Consider the following 20,971-nt stretch of genomic DNA (forward strand, 5'->3'; position numbering starts at 1 on the left):
TGGGGTGGGTCTCTGCAAACACCACAGGTGGCAGAGTAATGGTCCACATGAGGACAGGAGGAAAACTGGTTCAACACAACTAAGTAGCTGGCGCTGGTGCAAACTTCAAGAATCTGACACTGAACAAATTATTTTAGACATATTTAAATATAATATAATTTTGAAAAATGTTTCCTGATATAACACAATCCCATGTGTACCATAAGGCATGATTATATCAAAACACTTTGACATGCTACTTCTTTCGTGATGATAGGTTCTATAAATAGACTACATGTATTATCTTAAGGGCCTGAGTGAGGATCTGGTATGGTCTTGATCATACAGATAGTGCAAAGGTCAGTAGGCTTTTAACCACTTCTGGTCCTATTTTTAAGAGTCTAGGGGACCATCTGGCCAAATAGGTAACACAGATGTCACCAGGCTGTGAACCACATCCACATTCAGTCTTCTGTGTGAAAAATAAGTTATACATCTCTTCTTAAGAGACAACTATGTATGCCTAACATTCCTAGTTTCCTTGGAGCTTATATGGGAGCACAAGGACTTTGGGTCCTCTATAGTACTGGATATGTGGTCTGCAGTGGGGGAAGAACCGCATTATGGAACAACTCCCTGATGAGACAAGGGCTTCCCACTTCCACTAGATCATTTCATTCTTTTCCCTGATTACTTGGCCTTGTTGTATTATTTATTAGCTCTTTTTACTTTTTCTTTGCTGTTGACAGAGTTTCTGTCCCACTCAGTCCCACTATCATTCAGTCTCAAAGGAACACACAGAAACCTACATTAATTATAAACTGGTTCTTGTTTCCTCTTGGTCTGGGTTACAACTGCAGACTGAACCTTTCCTTTTCCCAGGATTTTCCTGTTCTGGTCACCCTGCCTCTACTTCCTGCCTGGCTATTGGCCAACCAGCATCTTATTAAACCAGTACAAGTGACAATTCTTTACAGGATATAAGACCATTGTCCCACAGCACTCCCCCCCCCTTTTTTTCCAAAACAAAAAGCTTTCTTTCTGACCATTATTCATAACAGCTTGTAACCAACACTCTAAACAAAGAAAAACATCCATAATCCATTTTTTGGGAATGTGGCTTTCCAGGCTACTTCCTGCTGATTTGGGGCACTGATAATCTTATGGGAACCTAAAAAAAAAAATTAAGAATATGGTCAAGTCCTGCCTGGAATATTCTGTGAGGCTTGATCTTCTCAGCAAACAGTCTTGAGGCTGTTCTGGATATAGAACTCAGAGAAAACTCCAATAGAGATCCTCGGAAACGGTGGATCATCTGAGCCATTCACTCCTATTAGAGACTTTTTTTCAGGGGGTCTTCCTTGTTCAAATCTGATTTTTCTTTTTTTTTTATAATTTTATTAAATTATAAAAAGTTTCCATTTACGCCCCTCCTCCCAACGCCCTCCCACTCCCCCCCTCCCTCTCCTCCTCCCTCTTTGTCCCCTAGGGAAGTCAGGGTCTCCTGCCCTGTGGGAAGTCCAAGTTCCTCCCCCCTCACTCCAGGTCCAGGAAGGTGAGCATCCAAACAGACTGGATCCCAAAAATCCAGTATATGCAGAGGAAACCAGTCCCAGTGTCATTGTCAATGGCTTCTCGGAAAGACTGCAGGCCAGCCACATTCAGAAAATCCGGCCACATTCAGAGAATCTGGTTGGATCACATGCTCGTTCAGTCACGGTCCATCTGGCCTTGGTAAACTCTCATTAGATCCGACCCCTTGTATCAGTGGGTGATAGTATCCCTCGCAGTCCTTCGTCATTTTCTTCCTCCTTTTGCTCCTCGTTTGGATCTTGGGGGGCTCAGTTCGGTGCTCCAACGCGGGCCTCCATCTGTATCGTCATCCAACGCCAGATGAGGGATCTATGGTGATAAGCAAAATATTCATCAGTATGGTCACGGGCCAAGGCCGGTTCAGGCACCCCCTCCTCTGTCCAGAGAACAATCTGGGGATCTCTCCTTGGACGTGGGATCCCATATATAATCAAGTTTCCTGTAAACTCTAATATGACTCCCTTAGTTGAAATATATTCTTCCCTGATCCCACATTCATCCTTCCTCCCTTCCCCCCATCCCGGTCAACCAAGCTTTCTCCATTCCTCCCCTACTCCCTTCTCTCTAACCCTCTCCCCTTCCATCAACCCTCCCACCCCCCCCATGCACCCAAGGTTACCTGGGACTCTTGACTATTTCCTACCTCCTGGCGGATAGGTAAATAATCTTCATCAGGTTCGTCTTCTTATTTAGCTTCTCTAGGATCACGAATAATAGGCTCAAAGACCTTTAATTATGGTTAGAATCCACTTATGAGTGAATACATACCGTGTTCCTCTTTTTGGGTCTGGCTTACCTCACTCCCAGAATTAATCCACAGCCTCTCATTTCCTGTGGAAACAAACAAACAAAAAAAAACCCCTCATATCCAAAGTAACATATCTTTCGACTTAAATTTTTAAGTTGAGGCATCTTCAAAATATATATGTTGGATTAATCCAGCATCATTTATAATCAAATGTCTTTTAGCAGCTGTTGCTCTTTCCTCAGCAGTCATACAATTCAAAGACAACACAATAACATACAGTACCCAGGCTCTCTGTGTATTTTTCTTCTTTATGTGGCTTTATTTTAAACTCAATTTCTTTTATTTTTATTTTTATTTTTGGTTTTTTGAGACAGTGCTTCTCTGTGTATCTTTGGCTGTTATGGAACTCACTCTGTATACCAGGCTGTCCTTGAATTCACAGAGATCCACCTGCCTCTGCCTCCCAAGTGCTGGGATTAAAGATGTGTGCCAACACACCCAACTACTCTTTCTTTTCTTTTCTTTTTTAAGGACTTTATCTTTTATCTTTTCTCTCCTGAGCCTACATATATTTTTTTAATTTATTAATTTATTTATTAAAAATTTCCACCTCCTTCCCTCCTCCCATTTCCCTTTCACTCTCCTCCTCCCCCTCCCTCTCCAGTCCTAAGAGCAATCAGGATTCCCTGCCCTGTGGGAAGTTCAAGGTCTTCCCCCTCCATCCAAGTCTAGGAAGGTGAGCATCCAAACAGACTAGGTTCCCAAAAAACCAGTACATGCAGTAGAATCAAAACCCAGTGCCATTGTCCTTGGCTTCTCAGTCAGCCCTCATTGTCAGCCACATTCAGAGAGTCCGGTTTCATCACATGCTCCTTCAGTCCCAACCCAGCTGGCCTTGGTGAGCTCCCATTAGATCAGTCCCACCGTCTCAGTGGGTGGATGCACCCATCGCGGTCCTGACCTCCTTGCTCATGTTCTCCCTCCTTCTGCTCTTCATTTGGACCTTGGGAGCTCAATCCAGTGCTCCAGTGTGGGTCTCTGTCTCTATCTCCATCCATCACCAGATGAAGGTTCTATGGTGATATGCAAGATATTCATCAGTGTGGCTATGGGATAAGGCCAGTTCAGGCACCCTCTCTGGGGACATCTCCTTGGACACCTGAGAACCCCTCTAGCATCAAGTCTCTTGCCAACCCTAAAATGGCTCCCTTAATTAAGATATATACTTCCCTACTCCCATATCCACCCTTCCTCCATCTTAATCATCCCATTCCCCCAATCCTCCCCTTCTCCCTTCTCTTTCCCCATCTCCCCTTACCCCTACCCCACCCCCACCCCCGTGCTCCCAACTTTTGCCTGGCAATCCTGTCTACTTCCAATATCCAGGAGGATAACTATATGTTTTTCTTTGGGTTCACCTTCTTATTTAGCTTCTCTAGGATCATGAATGATAGGCTCAATGTCCTTTATTTATGGTTAGAATTCACTTATGAGTGAGTACATATCATATTCATCTTTTCTGGAGCAAACTTCCCAGTATAGCAGTGTACAATATTCTAGTGGATGAAATACAAGATCAAAATCCAATACTTCTGCTATCTGGTTGAGAGCTTTCACCCTGGTCTATCAGTGTGGTGGTTCTTGTTGCATTCTTACTTATAAAATGGGCTGGATAATTATACAATTGTTATATGTAATTTATAATAATGCTACTCTTGGTCTATCAAACTCACATTGCTTTATTAATTTAAATGAGTAAAACTGAGATGTTTTAAAAAGATGTTTAAAAAGAGTCCCCTAACCACTGGGACAGTAAACGAAACTCTACTCGCTATCCCAAGCTCCCACAAAAAAAAAAAAAAAAAAAAAAAAAAACTAATCACTTATCTCATAGGGTCTTAGTTTCTTCATTTTTAAAAAGAAGAGTATGACATCACAGATATTATAGAACATGAAGACACGTCTTAGCATAGAACCTGGGACATAGCAAGAATGAAAAAAATGCTACTGTATAAAAGATATCAGACATTATTCTTTCATTTATTTCTCTAATAACTGAATAGCAAATGTTCACTATACAACCAGTTGAGTCTTAAGAAATATAAATATGTGTTTTTCATGTATGGAGTAAGTTCACTAAAAGTGATTTTACAAGACTTAGGGAATGAGGTAAATTATGTATAAAGATCATTGTTCATGTAAAAGTAAAGCATCCTCAAACATTTCTACACGTAATAAATATACCTAACTCAGGAGAACCAATTCATACAACCCTTTGTTATTATAATACTAAATCATTACAAGGTAAGAGGGTTAAGCCACTGACATTGACTATCTAGCATAAGTACTAAAAAAACATTTATATATTTCTCCCCTACCCTCTCCCAAAGTTATTTCCAAACTGGGCATAGTGGCACAGGCCTTTAATCTCAGCACTCAGAAGGCAGAGGCAGGCAGATCTCTGAGTTCAATGTCAGCCTGGTCTGTAGAGTGAGTTCCAGTACAGCCAGTGCTACACACAGAAATCCTGTCTCAAAACCTAACTAATAATAATAATAATGATATCAATAATAATAATATCAATAATGATAATAATATAGTAAATAATAATTGCTTGTAACAAAATTCTTAACCCTATTCCATTTATTTAAATGGAAAGAAAGCTGATATTCATTTCCAAACCAAAAATTTTTACTCATTGATGTTAATATCACATTACAATCTTTTTCTTTCTTTCAAAGGAAAGAAAGTGTGTCAGAACATTTGCCTAATTACAGAAATTTCAGTACTTTTTTTTTTGGCTCCTGTGGACACCCTTTTTCCCCCCCAATTCTTGACTTCGCCGCACAAAAAATGTAATCAAGTTTCCCAAAAGATGTAGAAGAATATGCCTCTTAACATTTAAGTTCCCAGTCATTAAGAATTTATTTTAAAATAATATTTCTTTGTATATTTTTAAATATAGGTTTCAGCTTAGAGTTTGAAATACTTACAATTCAATAACACAATTATGTACTAGACACTGAAAATCATAAATATTAATAAAATAGTCACTATTTAAAGGTGGTTGCGATCAATGGGGCACATGAGATAAATATACACAAAAATGTCCAATATAATACATAATATTGTTATAATAAAATGAACAAACTGATTGTTCTCTGACCTTGAATATGCACCCACCCATAAAACTATCATCTGTGAAAACAGCTCATGATTGTTTTAGTATTGACATTTATATCCTCATCATCAAGACTGCTATCTGGGAAGGTATGTACTCAAAAAAACAAAAACAAAAACAAAAAGCTAACCTACTTCAGCCTGAGGAATAGCAACTGACACACAACATCTAACGACAGAACAACTCTCAGTCAAACTGAAAATATAAAGAAAAACAATTATTGAGGCTAGCTATGCAGTCAGGTGACCAACCAAAAGCTATAACAAGTGGAGCATTCTAGTTCTGTTCAAGCATTTTCCTTATCCATAAAAAAAGCTCCTTTGCTTTTTAATGCAGAGCAGTTGCACGACCGTGTGTGTGCCAAAACATCACGAATGAGGAACCATGGTGGGAGATAATTTTGCATCATTAAACAATTATACTGTTTATTTTGGGTACCAAATCCATATACACTTATGGTTTTAGAGTTTTCCAAAATCCGCCAGGTGGACATTTTTAAATGTCCCTAAAAGTATGGCTGAATGTTTCTACATAGGAAAACCCAGGAAATCCACCCCAGAGGTAGAACTGTTCAACTTCTTTAGAATTTAGAATATGTAAAGTGATAAATTCCACTAATTAGATTTAAAGTCCATATTCTATAAAATTCACATCATGAGTAGGCCTACTACTGCTCCAAAAAAATATTCCTTATTCTCAGAATGTTAAAGTTTGGTTTTCATTATCATTATCTGTTTCAGATTTCTTCTTTCAAGAGAAAATTTTTACTGGAATCAGGTTATAGAAGGGTCTTCCTTTTGTAAACCTGTATCTCTCTACCTGTCTGCTTTGTTTGTTCAACTGAAGCAGGTCTCACTGGGTACCGGCTAGGAGTAAAGAGAATAAAGGTACATGCTACCACTAAGAGCAGGAGTCCTTTGCTGCTGCCTCTTCCTCCTCCTTTCCCTACTCCTTATCCTCCTCCTTCTTTAAGACACAACTCACTACGAACCTTGGCTAGCCTGAAACTTGCTTTGTATACTAGGTAAGCTCCAAACTCATAGAAATCCACCTGCCTCTGTAACCTGGGTGCTAAGCTAAATGGAGGGCAACGCCATACCCAAGACAGGAGTCCTCTCTCCTAACAATTCATCCAAATTTGCCTCTCATACTTCCTAACTATGAACAATAGTCGTGGGTGTTCTACAGGACTAATGTAGGGAGCATCTTTCAAATCTAATATGCACCTCTAACCAATCATACCCAATTTCTCTGGCCTTAAAATAAATTCCTTGACTCCTCCCTCAAAAGAATGGTTTGGTCGGCTGTTCAAATCCTCCCTCTTTGCTTAACAACTTTTGCTTACACATTCAATTGTTTCCAGGTCAGCCAATAAACCTACCACAGGAAAATGGACAGAACTAGAGGTTATTTATAAACTCTTGCGAATTTTCATCTCCATTTCCAACACATTGAGTCACTAAGGATAAATCTATGTCTGCGCTTTGATACCTATGGCCTTGGAGAAGACCGATGCACATTTGCTGAGCTGTTTGGCTTTTGAGTTTCTTTGTACTATAAACTGCTCTGGTCTCAGGCTCCCTCCTACCTCAGCCTTGGAGTGCTGCAACTACAGCTGTGAGCCACCACTCCCAGGATTCTTCACATCCTTTCATCCGTCTCCTGTTTGGCAGAAACAGAGCTATTGTTTTCTGTCACTTCCTTAATATAGCACACTATAAGGAGAGTATCTCAGGTTACACTGTTGAATTTGTCATCCACAAGATTTCTAACCTTGGAGTGTGAGTCAGGGGACTTAAATTGCAGGATATACAAACAGCCACAGTTGTGACTTAATCCGAAAGGAAAATGACTTAAGTCATTTCTCAATTCACTGTAGCTTGTCTTCCCCATCCTCAAGTGATAACTGTCCTATTGAGCTATGGGACAGCACAACTTTTTAAAACAAATTACAAGCCCAAGACATTTGTTTTCTTTGGAAAGAAATATATTAATAAAAGAAACTTTAAGAAAGGAAGAAACTTGTATGAATAACATAGAGTTTTAAAATTATTAGTTCTTTGAGTACAGGACAAGACTTGTCCAATCCATCTAAACGTTTATTTCTAAAAATCTTAATATGATTTGATATATGCTACCAAGCACAAAAATTCAAAACTAAATTAGACATATCATATCAAACAAAAAATAACCTCTGTGAGACAATAGCAATGGATATACGAAACTATGGCAGATTTCTTGTCTAGTAGGTGTGGTCCCTTTCTTCTCTAGTCCAGTTGACTGCTAAGTGCCCTTGCCTTTTGTTTAGACAGGTCAATGCCTGGTAAAGTATTCTTTTGTTTGTCTAGTTAATTGTGCAACCAAATATTAAACTGAACTTTAATTGACATGGAGAATTGGTTTCTTCTTCCTTGATTTATAGAAAACAGGGACATAAAACAAATGAACATAGACATTTATAGTGTTTACCTCATAGTGCAGTTGATAATGTCTTCTAGAACTCTTAACTAGTGAACTGACAGGTTTCCACATAGGAAATTTGAAGTATGATTCATTTGTTTAATCTCTCCTCATAGTTTCTCCATGTCAATTGAGCAAATTTACAGTTATGTTAACAAATGGGATGCATAACAAAACCATCTGGTATAAATGATTTCATTCCAAATGAATAAAATTTATACAGAAATGAGAGGAAAAGCTCAAAATATGTCTCATTGCCCAAATAAATTATTTTGATACAAAATAAACAGGAAGTAGGATGGCAAACAATTGAACCATAGCACAAAAAGAACATAATTTAAATTTTAAAGTATATTAAAAGGACTTAACACAAATGACACCACTGAGACTAAAATCAGAACTACTATCTGACCCAACTGCTTACTCCTGGACACTCAAATAAAGGATCCTGTCAGCGCATCTATGTGTACTAGAGCACTGCCCACATGAGCCAAGCCACGGACCAGCCTAGGTATGCATCAAGAAATAACCAGATAATGAAAGGGTGGAACCTATGGAAAATGGAATTTTGTTCATCCGTAAAGAAGAAGGACATTATAACATTTTCAGAAAATAGACACAATTATAGATTATTATTTCAAGCAAAAATTAGCCAGACTTGGGAAGACAAAGACACATATTCTCTCATTTGTGGAACCTTGATTGAAAATTTGTGTGTGTGCGTGTGTGTGTGTGTGTGTGTGTGTGTGTGTGTGTGTGTGTGTGTGTGTTAAACATCAGGGCAAATTATAAAAGAGGAGAAAGAGGTCTAAAGGGAAGAAGAGGTAGGAACATGAGAGGGTAATGGAGTATGCATCATAAAAGCTGAAATGAGACCAATGTTCAGTGGTAAGAGGAAAGAGAAGAGGCATCCAGAAGAAGAGAGGCATCCAGAAGATTGAGAGGCAAAAAGAACAAAGTGTGACTAAATACTTTGAAAAATTAACAGTGAAATCCATCTCTTTATATGTTAATCAAAAAATTAATTTTAATATTAAAAATGTAGTGAAAGTAACAGCATCCTACTTACTAGAATTATTTGTTAAGGTGTGTTCTGGGATTTGGTGGAAGGTCACTACTTCTTGTGTGTTTTAGGACATCTCAAAACTAAACTGCTTTGCAAATAAATTATAGTGAGGAACTTTGGCATTTTAAAAAATAAGTATAAATATCTTCTTTTTCTCTATGTTAATTCATGAACAGAACTGGCAATCAAGATAGATAACATGTTTACAGGGTATCTCCAAAAGCAATATAAGTACCATTAATGTTAAAAATAAAATGTGTTTATAAATGTAAACATTTTCATTTTCTTGACTTTTAGACATTGCAATGCCAATAGCAGAAGATCTTCTCAATACATGTAAGTGTATCAACCAAGTTATTTGCCATCAAAAATTTATCCTTAGAATGACAAGGAGCCCCGCAGTTGAAGTGTAATAAGAAACCTGACTTTCAGAAATGTATGTGAATGTTACTGTAGTAACAGATTACTGAATGTTACTGTAGGAATCAATCTAGAGTGATGTCATGGATTTAAAAGGCGGAGCATTGTTACATGCCATGGTGGCAGAGAGGACCTAGGGACAAGCAGTGGTAATTAAGAACTTAGAATCTAAAATCAGCTTCATGCACATTCAGAGTTTCAGATCTGATTCGGATCTGGATTCTAGAGTGAAGGATTAGCATAATTTTTTTAATGTTCCAAGCCTTAGTTTCAAATTAGTGTGAAGATAAAATAAGGTAATAGTAATAAATTACTCACCAGGGTGTTTGTGCTCACAGTTAGCCCTCAGTGCATGTCAGCTCTCTGTGTTTTATGTTTCACCTATAAGAATCCCAGGCCTAGGAACTCTCTCTGGAATGCTGACCCTAGTCTAAATTTGTGTGCTGAGAGCCATATGCTTTCTATGCAAACCACTTCTTCCTTGCTGGGTAAGGCATTGTTTTCACCCCCACCCCAACTCCATTGCTGGTCTTAGGAAACATGATCCATAAAGTGGCTGGAACTCAGAGCAAGCTGTCAAGGAAAGCTTCATTTGTCTGGGGACAAAGACTGACTGGGGTAGCTGGATTAGAGCATCCACCCTCTAGAGCTAGGTGACAGTGACCCAGGCTGCTCTTACTACCACTTAGTTATTGAGTGGGAACCTGGACAAATTTTAAACACAAGGCTATTTAAGGTTTCTTTTTCAGAGATTTTTGATTAAACAACCCACAAGCAACTTAATAACGCATCTTAAAACCAATGATGGCAGTGAAATTCTCAGTATCTGTAAATTGAAAATCCTCAACTGGAAAACTGTCAGGTTCATAGACGTCTTTACAGATCCATGAGCAATGGTATAAAGATATCATCCAGTCTATCAACTCCTCAACTGGAACACTAAGACCCTCTCATATCAGAATCCAGAATTTGACTTGATCCAGCTAGAGTTCCGGTCACATTTGTAATAGAAAGATGAGGGTATGCAGAAAAACAAAATAGATGTAAAGAACAGAGCATTAGCATGTGACACAGTAAAGTATATTAAAACATATTAGAGGTAAAAGGGTAGGATGGCAATAAAATCCAGCAATCTTCACTCTAGTCTTTAAATGTCTGAAATTTACCAGCTTCTCTCTTTCGGTATAATAAAGCTACAGGGTTCCACGTAGGACTTGAGCAGAGGTAATAGCAAGGTAAGGCTGCAGAGATGGTGGCTGAAAGCGCAACAGACACAATCATGAGTAAATGGGAGCTTCAGGTGGAAGTTGACGAATGGATAGAAATTGAGAATTATGAGTAAGGTCAGAAACAGCAAAGTCACGCCTCCTAGGGAGGCACCTAACCCACAGAGAAAGACCTTTGGTTTTATACTTCTCTGAAGGAAGCTGAGTAAAAGCCAACTTCCTTTAGGAGGAGCCCAAAGAGAAATCAGGGTAGGGAGGAACCACCATCCCCTGGGTGTGGATTAGTTGCTTTATCCTCTGTAGAGTCAGTGATGTGGGAGTGGAAAGAAAAGAAGGGAGTGACAGACAATGAGTCAATGTGAGTGTACCCATCAGACATGGCAGCCGCAGCTACGTGACTCAAGAAGGGAGCTTCAACCCTAGGTTAGAAATGTGCTAAAAGCAAACCAAATGGTTTCAGGACATCAGTTAGGACCTTTAAAAGTGTGAATTACTCTCCTACACTCCTCATGCCTTGCTTCCTTCAGGAAAGAATATCTCAAAGTATATCTGCCACTATAATCATATATCAGCTGTGAACCTACTGACCCGCTAAATTTTTTAAATTTATTTAAATACTTAAATGTGCTTAAATGTTCTTTCTTTTTCCTGAGTCAGGGTTTCTCTGTGTAACAACTCTGGCTGTCCTGGAACTCACTTTGTAGAACAAGCTGGACTAGAACTCACAGAGATCCACCAGCTCTGCCTCCCAAGTGCTAGAATTAAAGGAGTGAGTCACCATTGCCTGGCTAAATATTCTTATTATTGATAAAAGTCAGTTCTGCTGTCCAGTGTGTCTTACTCCTAACAACACTGACACTGAGGCCAACTGATTCTTTGTTTTAGTGGTTCTCCAGTTTATCATAGGGTAGTTAGCAATATCCCAGGCCTTTGTCTACTGGGTAGCCATAGACACTCCCCCAGCCTCCACTTTCTTATAATAATACAAAATGTCTCCAACATTGTCAAATATTAACCACTGCCTTAATCTATGCCTTAAGTAGATTACAATTTTTCACTCTCCCCATGAAGTAGTAAACAAATACTTTTATTTCAGTTTTACAGTTTTTATTTCTACAAATATTTATTGAGTTCCTTTTATGTACTATGTCCTCTATGGTAGGTTCTAGACACATATTTTTATTAAAAAGCATAATTTTTAATCTTTTTTAAAGATTTATTTACTTATTATATATACAGTGGTCTGCCTACATGCATCCCTCCAGGCCAGAAGAGGGCACCAGATCTCATTACAGATGGTTGTGAGTCATCATGTGGTTGCTGGGAATGGAATTCAGGTCTTCTGGAAGAGCGGCCAGTGTTCTTAAGTTCTGAGCTATCTCTCCAGTCCCTAATTCTTAATCTTTAAAAGTATTTACTGATGAGATGGCTATCTCTAGTAAAAGAAGACAAAGGACAAACTCAGCACTTTATTGATATAAAGTTAAGATAGTCAAGGTAACGAGCATCAGCTTGATGAATAAAGAACTATACTATTCATAATACTATGAATTTGCTGTCAAGACATCAGAGTTTATCTGTCTCTTATGTTTCTAAATTGACAATAATGTACAGACCAACTTCACAGAAGCATACAGCTTTGGAAGTGTTGGCCATCTTCATGTCATTTCTTATGTCTAACCACCATGTTTTAGGACTTCTATTGACTCTGTCTCATAACATTCATATTCAGTTGCACTTTCATATGAATATTTGCATGCCATTCGTTGCTTTTTTAACCTTCACTGAAGTTTAAAACCACATATTTCCTTGTGCAACATAGTAAGGTTGGTCTCTTCTAAAACCAAACCTATAATCCTACCTATCTCACACATCGAGTCATAGTAAGACAAGACAGACACAGAGAACATGAGAGTGGTAGGCCCAGAAGGATGAGATGACAATGTACTTGGAGTATATTTCAGGAAATCATATCAGCAGTAAATCCATCCAAATTTCTCCAAGAAGGTGAGATTTTTCTTAGTTACTACTTAATAGAGACATATGTTATAGGTATTTATTTACTCCAGCAAGACACACATATAAGCATTATCAACAACACTGATTAACTCTCCTTGGAACAGGCTGTGGGCGACGTACAATTACTCCCTCGGGCGTCAAAATAGTAGGAGGCCAGGATGCTGAGGAAGGAGAATGGCCCTGGCAAGCAAGCCTGCAACAGAACAGTGTCCACCGATGTGGAGCCACTCTGATTAGTAACAACTGGCTTATCACTGCTGCTCACTGTTTCACAAGGTAAAGTAAGGCGTGTGAAGGTTACCAGCAAAGGCACTCAAGTACTGAGAGCCTAATAATATCTCCCTGTCAGTGTAATCATGAAACTATGCCTTCAAGTGCTTAATTCTCCAGTGAGGTACAGCCTCAAAACTGATCGTTGATTAATCAGTAAAATAGTAAACAAAGTAGTCATCCCATAGAATCTTGTCAAAAGTAGAAATATTGACATTTTGGACTAGATATAATCATGTGTTGTAGAAACCTGGCCTGTGCATTGTGGAAAACATTCCAGCACTCCGTCCCTTAACCACCAGCAAATACGTCTCAATATCAGCAACAATGGTGTCTCCAAAACACTGGTAAAGGAGAGTTGGCAAAATGGTCTCAATGACAGAAAGGCCTCAAACTTGCAAATTGCAACCCTCCTGCCTCTGCTTACTGAGTGTTATGATGACAGAGGTGGACTACTTGCCCAGAGAAAATATGGCTGCTTTAAAGAGTGCGTGATTGCGCTGAGAGATTGACACCTCTCCATCCTCCCTTCTTTTCTCAGTACTAGGGATTGAACTCAGAGTCTCATGCATGCCAGGCAAGCACTCTGTCACTGAGCTGGATAAAAACAAAATTTCATCTCTAACTTGCTCAGTGAAAACCATCCTTACTTTTTATAGCACGTTAGTAGAGAGTTTGCAAACATTCCAACAGGACTACCTTTTTTTTTTATTAAAAATTTCTGCCTCCTCCCATCCCCCACTTATGTGCTGTCATATTTATGTTTCTAAATTCCCTTCAGTATTTTCTATCCCATCCAATAAATAAAATTTATTTCTATAAATTTTCATTTCTCTTCAATTATTTTTAAGCTAAAGTCTCTCTACACATAGCTCAGAATGACCTCAAATTTACTTTGTTTGCTAGAGTGGCCTCAGACTCACCATTCTCTTGCTCCCATCCCTCAAAGTCTGGGCTCATATGCCCAATTGTTGATTATCTTTTAAAGCATATTTTATAGAGTTACTCAAAATGTATACAGACAGATTTGTTTTTACTTCTGCTTTTATATACAGCTTTTTTTGCAGGGGTGGAGGTGGGGAGCTTGTCATAGTGATGTATACCTTTAATCTCAGCATAAACACAGGAAGCAGAGGTAGATGGATCTCTGTGGGTTCAAGGTCAGCCTCAAACTTGCTTCTACATAGCAAGTTGAGGCCAGCCAGAAATATACAATAAAACCTTGTATCAAAAAAAAGTGCTATGGGAATACAAATGACCAAATTAGTTTTCAAAGCTTAAGTGACTAATTCCTTTAGCTCTAATATATAGAAGTTTTAATAAATAAATCTATTTCCTTTAGGGATGCAAATCCAAAAGGCTGGAAAGTTAGTTTTGGGCTTCTTTTAAGTAAACCACAAATACAACGAAATGTCAAGAATATTATAATCCATGAGAACTACAGTTATCCTGCACACGATAATGACATAGCTGTTGTGCATCTGTCTTCGCCAGTATTATTTGAAAGCAACATTCGAAGGGCATGTTTACCAGAAGTGACTCAGAAGTTCCCACCCAACTCTGATGTGGTGGTCACTGGATGGGGAACACTAAAGTCTGACGGTAAGTTCCTCATATCTCTCCATGACAGGATTCCAGTTTTAGGAATCAAAAAGAAATACATTCAGAACTACAACTAAGTGTGAAAGATAGTCTCTATAGATTATTTAAAATAGTATAATGTGCAATGGATTGAAAACTGTGTTCAGTATCATTTACTTAGAAATTATAATTTCATAGAACTGTTTGCCATAATGCCCTTGTAATGGCAGTTATCATAAATTTCTTTTTATTTGCATACATAATTTGCTCTGTGTCATTAATTCACTCAATAAATATTTATCTCTTATTGAGGAGGTAATATTTGAGCAAAACCCACTTATTACATGCATTCCATGACCTTAATTCTATAGAGTTAGTACCAAAATAGATTTAAAATTTATTTTTAAAACAGGAAAATACAGTTAAATGATTTTACGATTTATAATTACAGTAGTAAGCTTAAATAAAAAATTATAAATGATAATGAAATTTTTGCTTCTGACATGGAAATTTTAATTTACTTTCTAAAACAAACATAGAAATTGTAAAATTCTAAAACATTTTAAAACAATCCTGTCACAAAAGATATACAAATTAGTTCTAAACGTGATTGTTTTCAGCAATAGTTTGGTGTGTGGTGTGTTCATGAGCATTTCTTGCTTTAACCTCAATGTGATTTACACTGCCTGAAAAACAAATATAATTTTAAAATTAAATACTACCCCACAGAAACTCATATTGAGTTTCTAAAAACATATTACAATTTGGAGGATGGGCAACACGGCTCAGTGGGTAAAGCACTTGCCTTCAAGCTTCAGAACCTGGACTTACTCACAGAACCCACACGGTGGAAAGAGAAAACCTACACCCCAGGGGTGAGCTCTGACCTCCACATCCCTGCTCATGCACGCATGTGCACACACGCATGTTCTCACACAGTAGATATGCAAGTGTCAATGTGTGATTTTTAAACTCTCTTTTAAAAATTATATGATATTGTTTCTTCAGGAGAAAGTCCTAATATACTACAGAAAGGAAGAGTGAAGATTATTGATAACAAGACCTGCAATAGTGGAAAGGCATATGGCGGTGTGATTACACCTGGAATGCTGTGTGCTGGGTTCCTGGAGGGCAGTGTTGATGCCTGCCAGGTAATGCCATGATTTTCTTTTTCCTGATAGCTTTAGATTTTCAATGGACAGTGCAATTTACTCTATCTTAAAAATATGGGTGTATTTAGTGGCTAAATCGTCTAGCTATAATGTAAATTGGTTTCTTTAAAATAGTATGATTCTAAGTCAGTCGGTTTGTTACTGGAAGCAGTGAATGGAAGTGAGGGAGAGACTTAGAATGAACAATGAATAAATGAGATACATCTTGGATAACTTTAATTTGACTGGTCTATCTCCAAGAAACCGTCAGCTTAATCTAATACTAATTACTTATCAAGCTTTCACAAGCTGATCCCAACATCCTCCTTATTTTATTGAGTTGTCAACTTCTAAGTGGAATCCCACATACAAGGCATGATTCTAAGATCATTGAGAAGACCTTCTCAAGCAAGGAGGGAGAGGGAGGAGGGGTTGTGGGGGAGAGAGGGGGGGGGATTGGGAGGTGGGAAGGAAGTGTAAATATTTGAATGGAAAAATAAATAAATAAATAAATAAATAAACCATAATTCAGCACAGAAAAAAAAGAGAATATCCCTTTACTTTAGTTGTGGTAATCTCCTGCAGCATATTTTAGTTTGAAACCCATTTCTGATAAGGAGTTTGGGCAAAGAGACAAGGTAGCACTCTTTTTTTTTTTTTTTATTTCCCCCCCTCCCAACACCCTCCGTCCCCCAGGGCAGTCAGGGTTTCCTGCCCTGTGGAAAGCTCCAGCTCCCTCCCCCTCCCTCCAGGTCCAGGAAGGCGAGCGTCCAAACAGACTGGATCCCCAAAATCCAGCATATGCAGAGGAAACAGGTCCCAGTGTCATAGTCAATGGCTTTTCAGAAAGACCCCGGGCCAGCCACAGTCAGAGAATCCGGCCAAATTCCGAGAATCTGGCTAGATCACGTCCTCGTTCAGTCCCAGTCCGGCTGGCCCTGGTAAACTCTCATCAGATCCGTTCCCTTGTATCAGTGGGTGATAGCATCCCTCGCAGTACTGATTTCGTTTTTCATGTTCCTCCTCCTTCCGCTCCCCCTCCGGACCTCGGGGGGCTCAATCCGGTGCTCCAATGTGGGCCTCCGACTGCATAGCCGTCCTTTGCCAGAGGAAGGATCTATGGTGATAAGCAAAATATACATCAGTATGGTCATGGGCCACGGCCGATTCAGGCACCCTCTCCTCTGTCCAGAGAGCAATCTGGGGGATTTCTCCTTGGACCTGGGATCCCATATATAATCAAGTCTCCTGTAAACCCTAAAATGGCTCCCTTAGTTGAAATATATTGTTCCCTGATCCCATATTCATCCTACCTCCCTCCCCCCCCCCCATCCCCGGCCACCAAGCTTTCCCCGTTCCTCCCCTACTCCCTTCTCTCTAGTCCTCTCCCCCTCCATCGACCCTCCCACCCCCCCATGCACCCGAGGTTACCTGGGACTCATGTATATTTCCTACTTCCTGGTGGATAGCTAAATAATCTTCATCAGGTTCATCTTCTTATTTAGCTTCTCTAGGATCACGAATAATAGGCTCAAAGACCTTTAATTATGGTTAGAATCCACTTATGAGTGAATACATACCGTGTTCCTCTTTTTGGGTCTGGCTAGTAAACTGAGAGAGCAGGGACTTAAACAGAGAGGAATTTTGATCTTGTGCCCATTCTCTGAACTCTAAACTCAGTTACTTTTCCTTATTAATGAATGTGCTTCTAACATCTCTATGCTGTTAATAGGTAATAGTTCTGGAGCTTACAAAATACACAAGTAAAGAAGTCTAGGAAGGCACAACCAGTGGTAAACCCAAGAAGAACCTCACTTTACTCGATCACTGTGTAGAAGTCATTTATTGTATTACATATAGGGATATTGAAATGAGTAAACATATCCCTATACTCTAGTAACACGAAGACAAACAAATAAGTATTTATAACACACAATTGTCCTCTCTAATTACAGTTTTTTATCTTTCTAGTTTTCAAACTAACTAAGCCTATCCTTGGAGATGAAGAAGAGCTTAAATCCCCATTGTACTTAACTGGTTAAGCAGACTTGTGTCTCCTAACCTGCCACAGCCTAAGATCCATGCTTCAGCAATTGTATTTACTACACCCTTTGTGGCTTCATCTTCTACTTCCCCCACACCTATGCTAGTAATCTTGAATCACAGTGAATCACAGAGTACTCTGCCAACTCTATCAGCTTCTGAACACTAGGTAAAATATTGTCTTCTTGTAAACCCAAGGAATTTAATACATGTGAATCCTTAAATAATGTAACTCTGGTATGTCTTATTGTGCTATGTCAAACCTTCATCATACTTTTCTACATATTACACTATGTCTCAATCTTCTTTAGAATATTAGTTTTCTTAATACCTAGAAAAATGAAGAAATCAAAGGAAAACCACCTTGATTTCCTTTCTTTGTGATACATTTCTATTTGTACCCAAGTTCACCCTCTTGTTTCAGTAACTTTCTTCTAGTATTAAAAACTAATCACTTGCCTGTTTTCCTCACTGTCTCCTCCAATCTACACAATTATTTGTACTCTCTATTAATGTTAGCTTTCATATTTTAAAATTCCCCATTCTGCTGAATCCTTTTGTATATTCTGTAAACATCAAGTCTGTCATAAAGCCAAATCTTAGAAACTTCCTCTAACTCATATAAATCAATACCAAATGCAGCATGTTCTGATTTCAAAATGGGAAAACAGCCTAAATAGACATTTTTTTTCCAAAGAAAAAATACAAATCGGGTCTTGGGAGATAGGTTAGCCACTCAACCATGAGGACCTGAGTTGGTTTTCCCCTGCATCCATGGGGGAGAAAGCCAGACATGGAAGTCGATATCAATAATCCTAGCACGGGGAAGAGAGAGAAAGGGAGATCCCTAGCTTGACCATCTAGTTGGATCAGAGAGCTTCATAAGAGAGAGACTCTGCTACAAAAAATAAGTTGGAAAGTGATCAAGGAAGACACTTGACATCAACTTGTGATCTCTACAAGCACACAAATGTACACATGCACACACACACAAAAAAAACCACAAACACCTTGCATTTGAAAAAGTACTCAAAATCAAAATTCACAGAAGTGCAAATTAAAAACACAATGAGAAATCACTTTAAGATGATATGAGTTATGACTATAATAAAAAGAAAAGATAATCTGTAATGATACAGAGAAAATTACACACTAATGATAAGTAGAGAAAACGACACAGTTGTGATGGAAAACAATATAGTACTTCTGTAAACAGACACACCAAACAAAAAAGCCACAGAGAAAGTCTAATACTTCATAATCTCATGAAATCTTTAAAGACTGACTCACTAAAATAGAATATACTGACGTCTGTCAAGACTGAAGAGATGATTTAGCATTTAAGAGCACATACTGTTCTTGCAGAAGAAAGACTGGAGTGAATTTCATTCCCAACACCAATGTAGAGTGGATCACAGCTGCCTCTAAGTCCAACTTCAGGGAACTCAAGGTCCCTTCTGGCCTTGACATGCTCTGGCATATACACACATAAAAGAAATAAAAATACATCTTTAAAATAAATTAGTAATAATAATAATAATAAATGGTTATCAAGGATGGGTGGGTGGGGAAAATGAAGGGATACTGCTCAAAACAGGGTACAAATTTTGCTTTAAGATTGTAAGTTTGGGAGTCTAATATATAGCACAATTACTTTAGAATAGCATATTATCCACTTGAAATGTGATGAACGTAGAATCATAGTATTCTCCTATAACAGAGTAAATATATGTTGTAAAAAGTTACTTTCCTTAATATAGGGACCAACATTTGCTCAAGAATGAAAACCTATGTCCAATTTTAGTGGAGGGCAACTATGCACACCTTCCTTTTCCCTCAGCATAATAGTTACATAGGGAAGAGCATTCCTCAATATGGGGATGACTGCATAAGAAGAAAGACCTTCAACAACTCCTTAGTTAATGTAGCAAGGAGGTGGTTAGCCCCAGAAGAATCACACGGAAACTATATTATTTAAATCACGGCTTGGCCCATTAGTTCTAGCTTCTTTTTTATTGTTATTGTTGTTGCTTTTATTTTTATTGCTTTATAAATAATACCATTCAAAATTTCCACTTCCTCCCCTCCTCCCATTTTCCTCCCACAACCCCACTCACCCTCCTTCCTATTTACTAACTCTTACATCTAAATTTAACCTATTTCTAGTAACCTGTGTATCGCCATGTAGCTGTGGCTTACCAACTAAGTTCCGTCTGGCTCTGGTGGGTCTACATGGCTTCTCTTTGACTCTGCCCTTCTTTCTCCTAGCATTCAGCCTAGCTTTCCAAGCCTAAGTTCTGCCCTGCTATAGGTCCAAAGTAGTTTTCTTTATTAATCAATGGCAATCACAGCATACAGAGGGAAATCCCACATCAAGTTAATAACTAAGTTGAAACATTTCATACTAATTTTCCACTCTTGTATTGCATTAGTCAGTGATATATACTGACATACTAGTCTTTTGAAAATAATGAAACAGAAAAATATGTTAGACTAGTACTATTTCAAGAATCAAAATATCCGAAGTGTGAGGTTTCTTTTGTTTTGTTCTCATTTTTTGGTGTCCTCTTCTAGTACTACAAAAGGAAAACAGATACAATGTCACTTATTTATATTATTGACTCTTTCTTTTTTTCTCTGCAGGGTGATTCTGGCGGGCCATTGGTTAGTGAAGACTCTAAAGGCATCTGGTTCCTTGCTGGTATTGTAAGCTGGGGAGATGAATGTGCCCTTCCAAACAAGCCTGGTGTCTACACTCGGGTGACATACTATCGAAACTGGATCACATCCAAAACTGGACTCTAGTCTGGCTTTTCTCAATAGACCAAAGTTCAAAGGTTATATAACTGTTAAATAAGTTTGCAATCCCAAAAATCACATTTCCTTAGATATTTCTCTTCTTCTATATATTAAGTCAGAAAATTTAAAGGAATGAATTTGAGATTTTAGAATTATTTTATTAAAGTTTGATGAATCTTTAGTGAGAGTATAAACCAAAATATATAGTTTTCTCATTTATTCATTTTCAGAATGTATATAATTATAGGAGTGAATAAGGTCTTAGTTTATTAAGAAAACACTCTCTGCTACTTTGGAGGGACAGATATTAGGACAATATATCACATAAGCATTAGTTATACATGTTTCTGATTGTATCAGTCATCTTCTGCACTGACCAGTTCATGGATTCTCCAGGATCAGTATGTTTGAAGATGGAGTTCAGTGCATTGCCCA

General features: G+C 38.3%; 1 protein-coding gene across 2 annotated transcripts in view; it reads left to right on the top strand.

Annotated features, from left to right (window-relative positions):
- Positions 1-20,542, top strand: part of LOC125408167 (transmembrane protease serine 11C) — a 51,853-nt gene extending 31,311 nt beyond the window's left edge. The window contains exons 6-10 of one of the 2 annotated variants that reach the window (XM_048446270.3): positions 9,325-9,363; positions 12,797-12,968; positions 14,305-14,564; positions 15,552-15,694; positions 20,381-20,542. In XM_048446270.3, coding sequence (XP_048302227.2) covers positions 9,325-9,363; positions 12,797-12,968; positions 14,305-14,564; positions 15,552-15,694; positions 20,381-20,542 — 776 coding nt within the window. The remainder of the gene's footprint in view (positions 1-9,324; positions 9,364-12,796; positions 12,969-14,304; positions 14,565-15,551; positions 15,695-20,380) is intronic. The other variant, XM_085691707.2, reaches the window with a different exon arrangement.
- Positions 20,543-20,971: the final 429 nt, after the last annotated feature.

This window comes from Myodes glareolus, chromosome 8, assembly GCF_982192425.1.
Source record: "Myodes glareolus chromosome 8, mMyoGla1.1, whole genome shotgun sequence".
NCBI lineage: Eukaryota > Metazoa > Chordata > Mammalia > Rodentia > Cricetidae > Myodes > Myodes glareolus.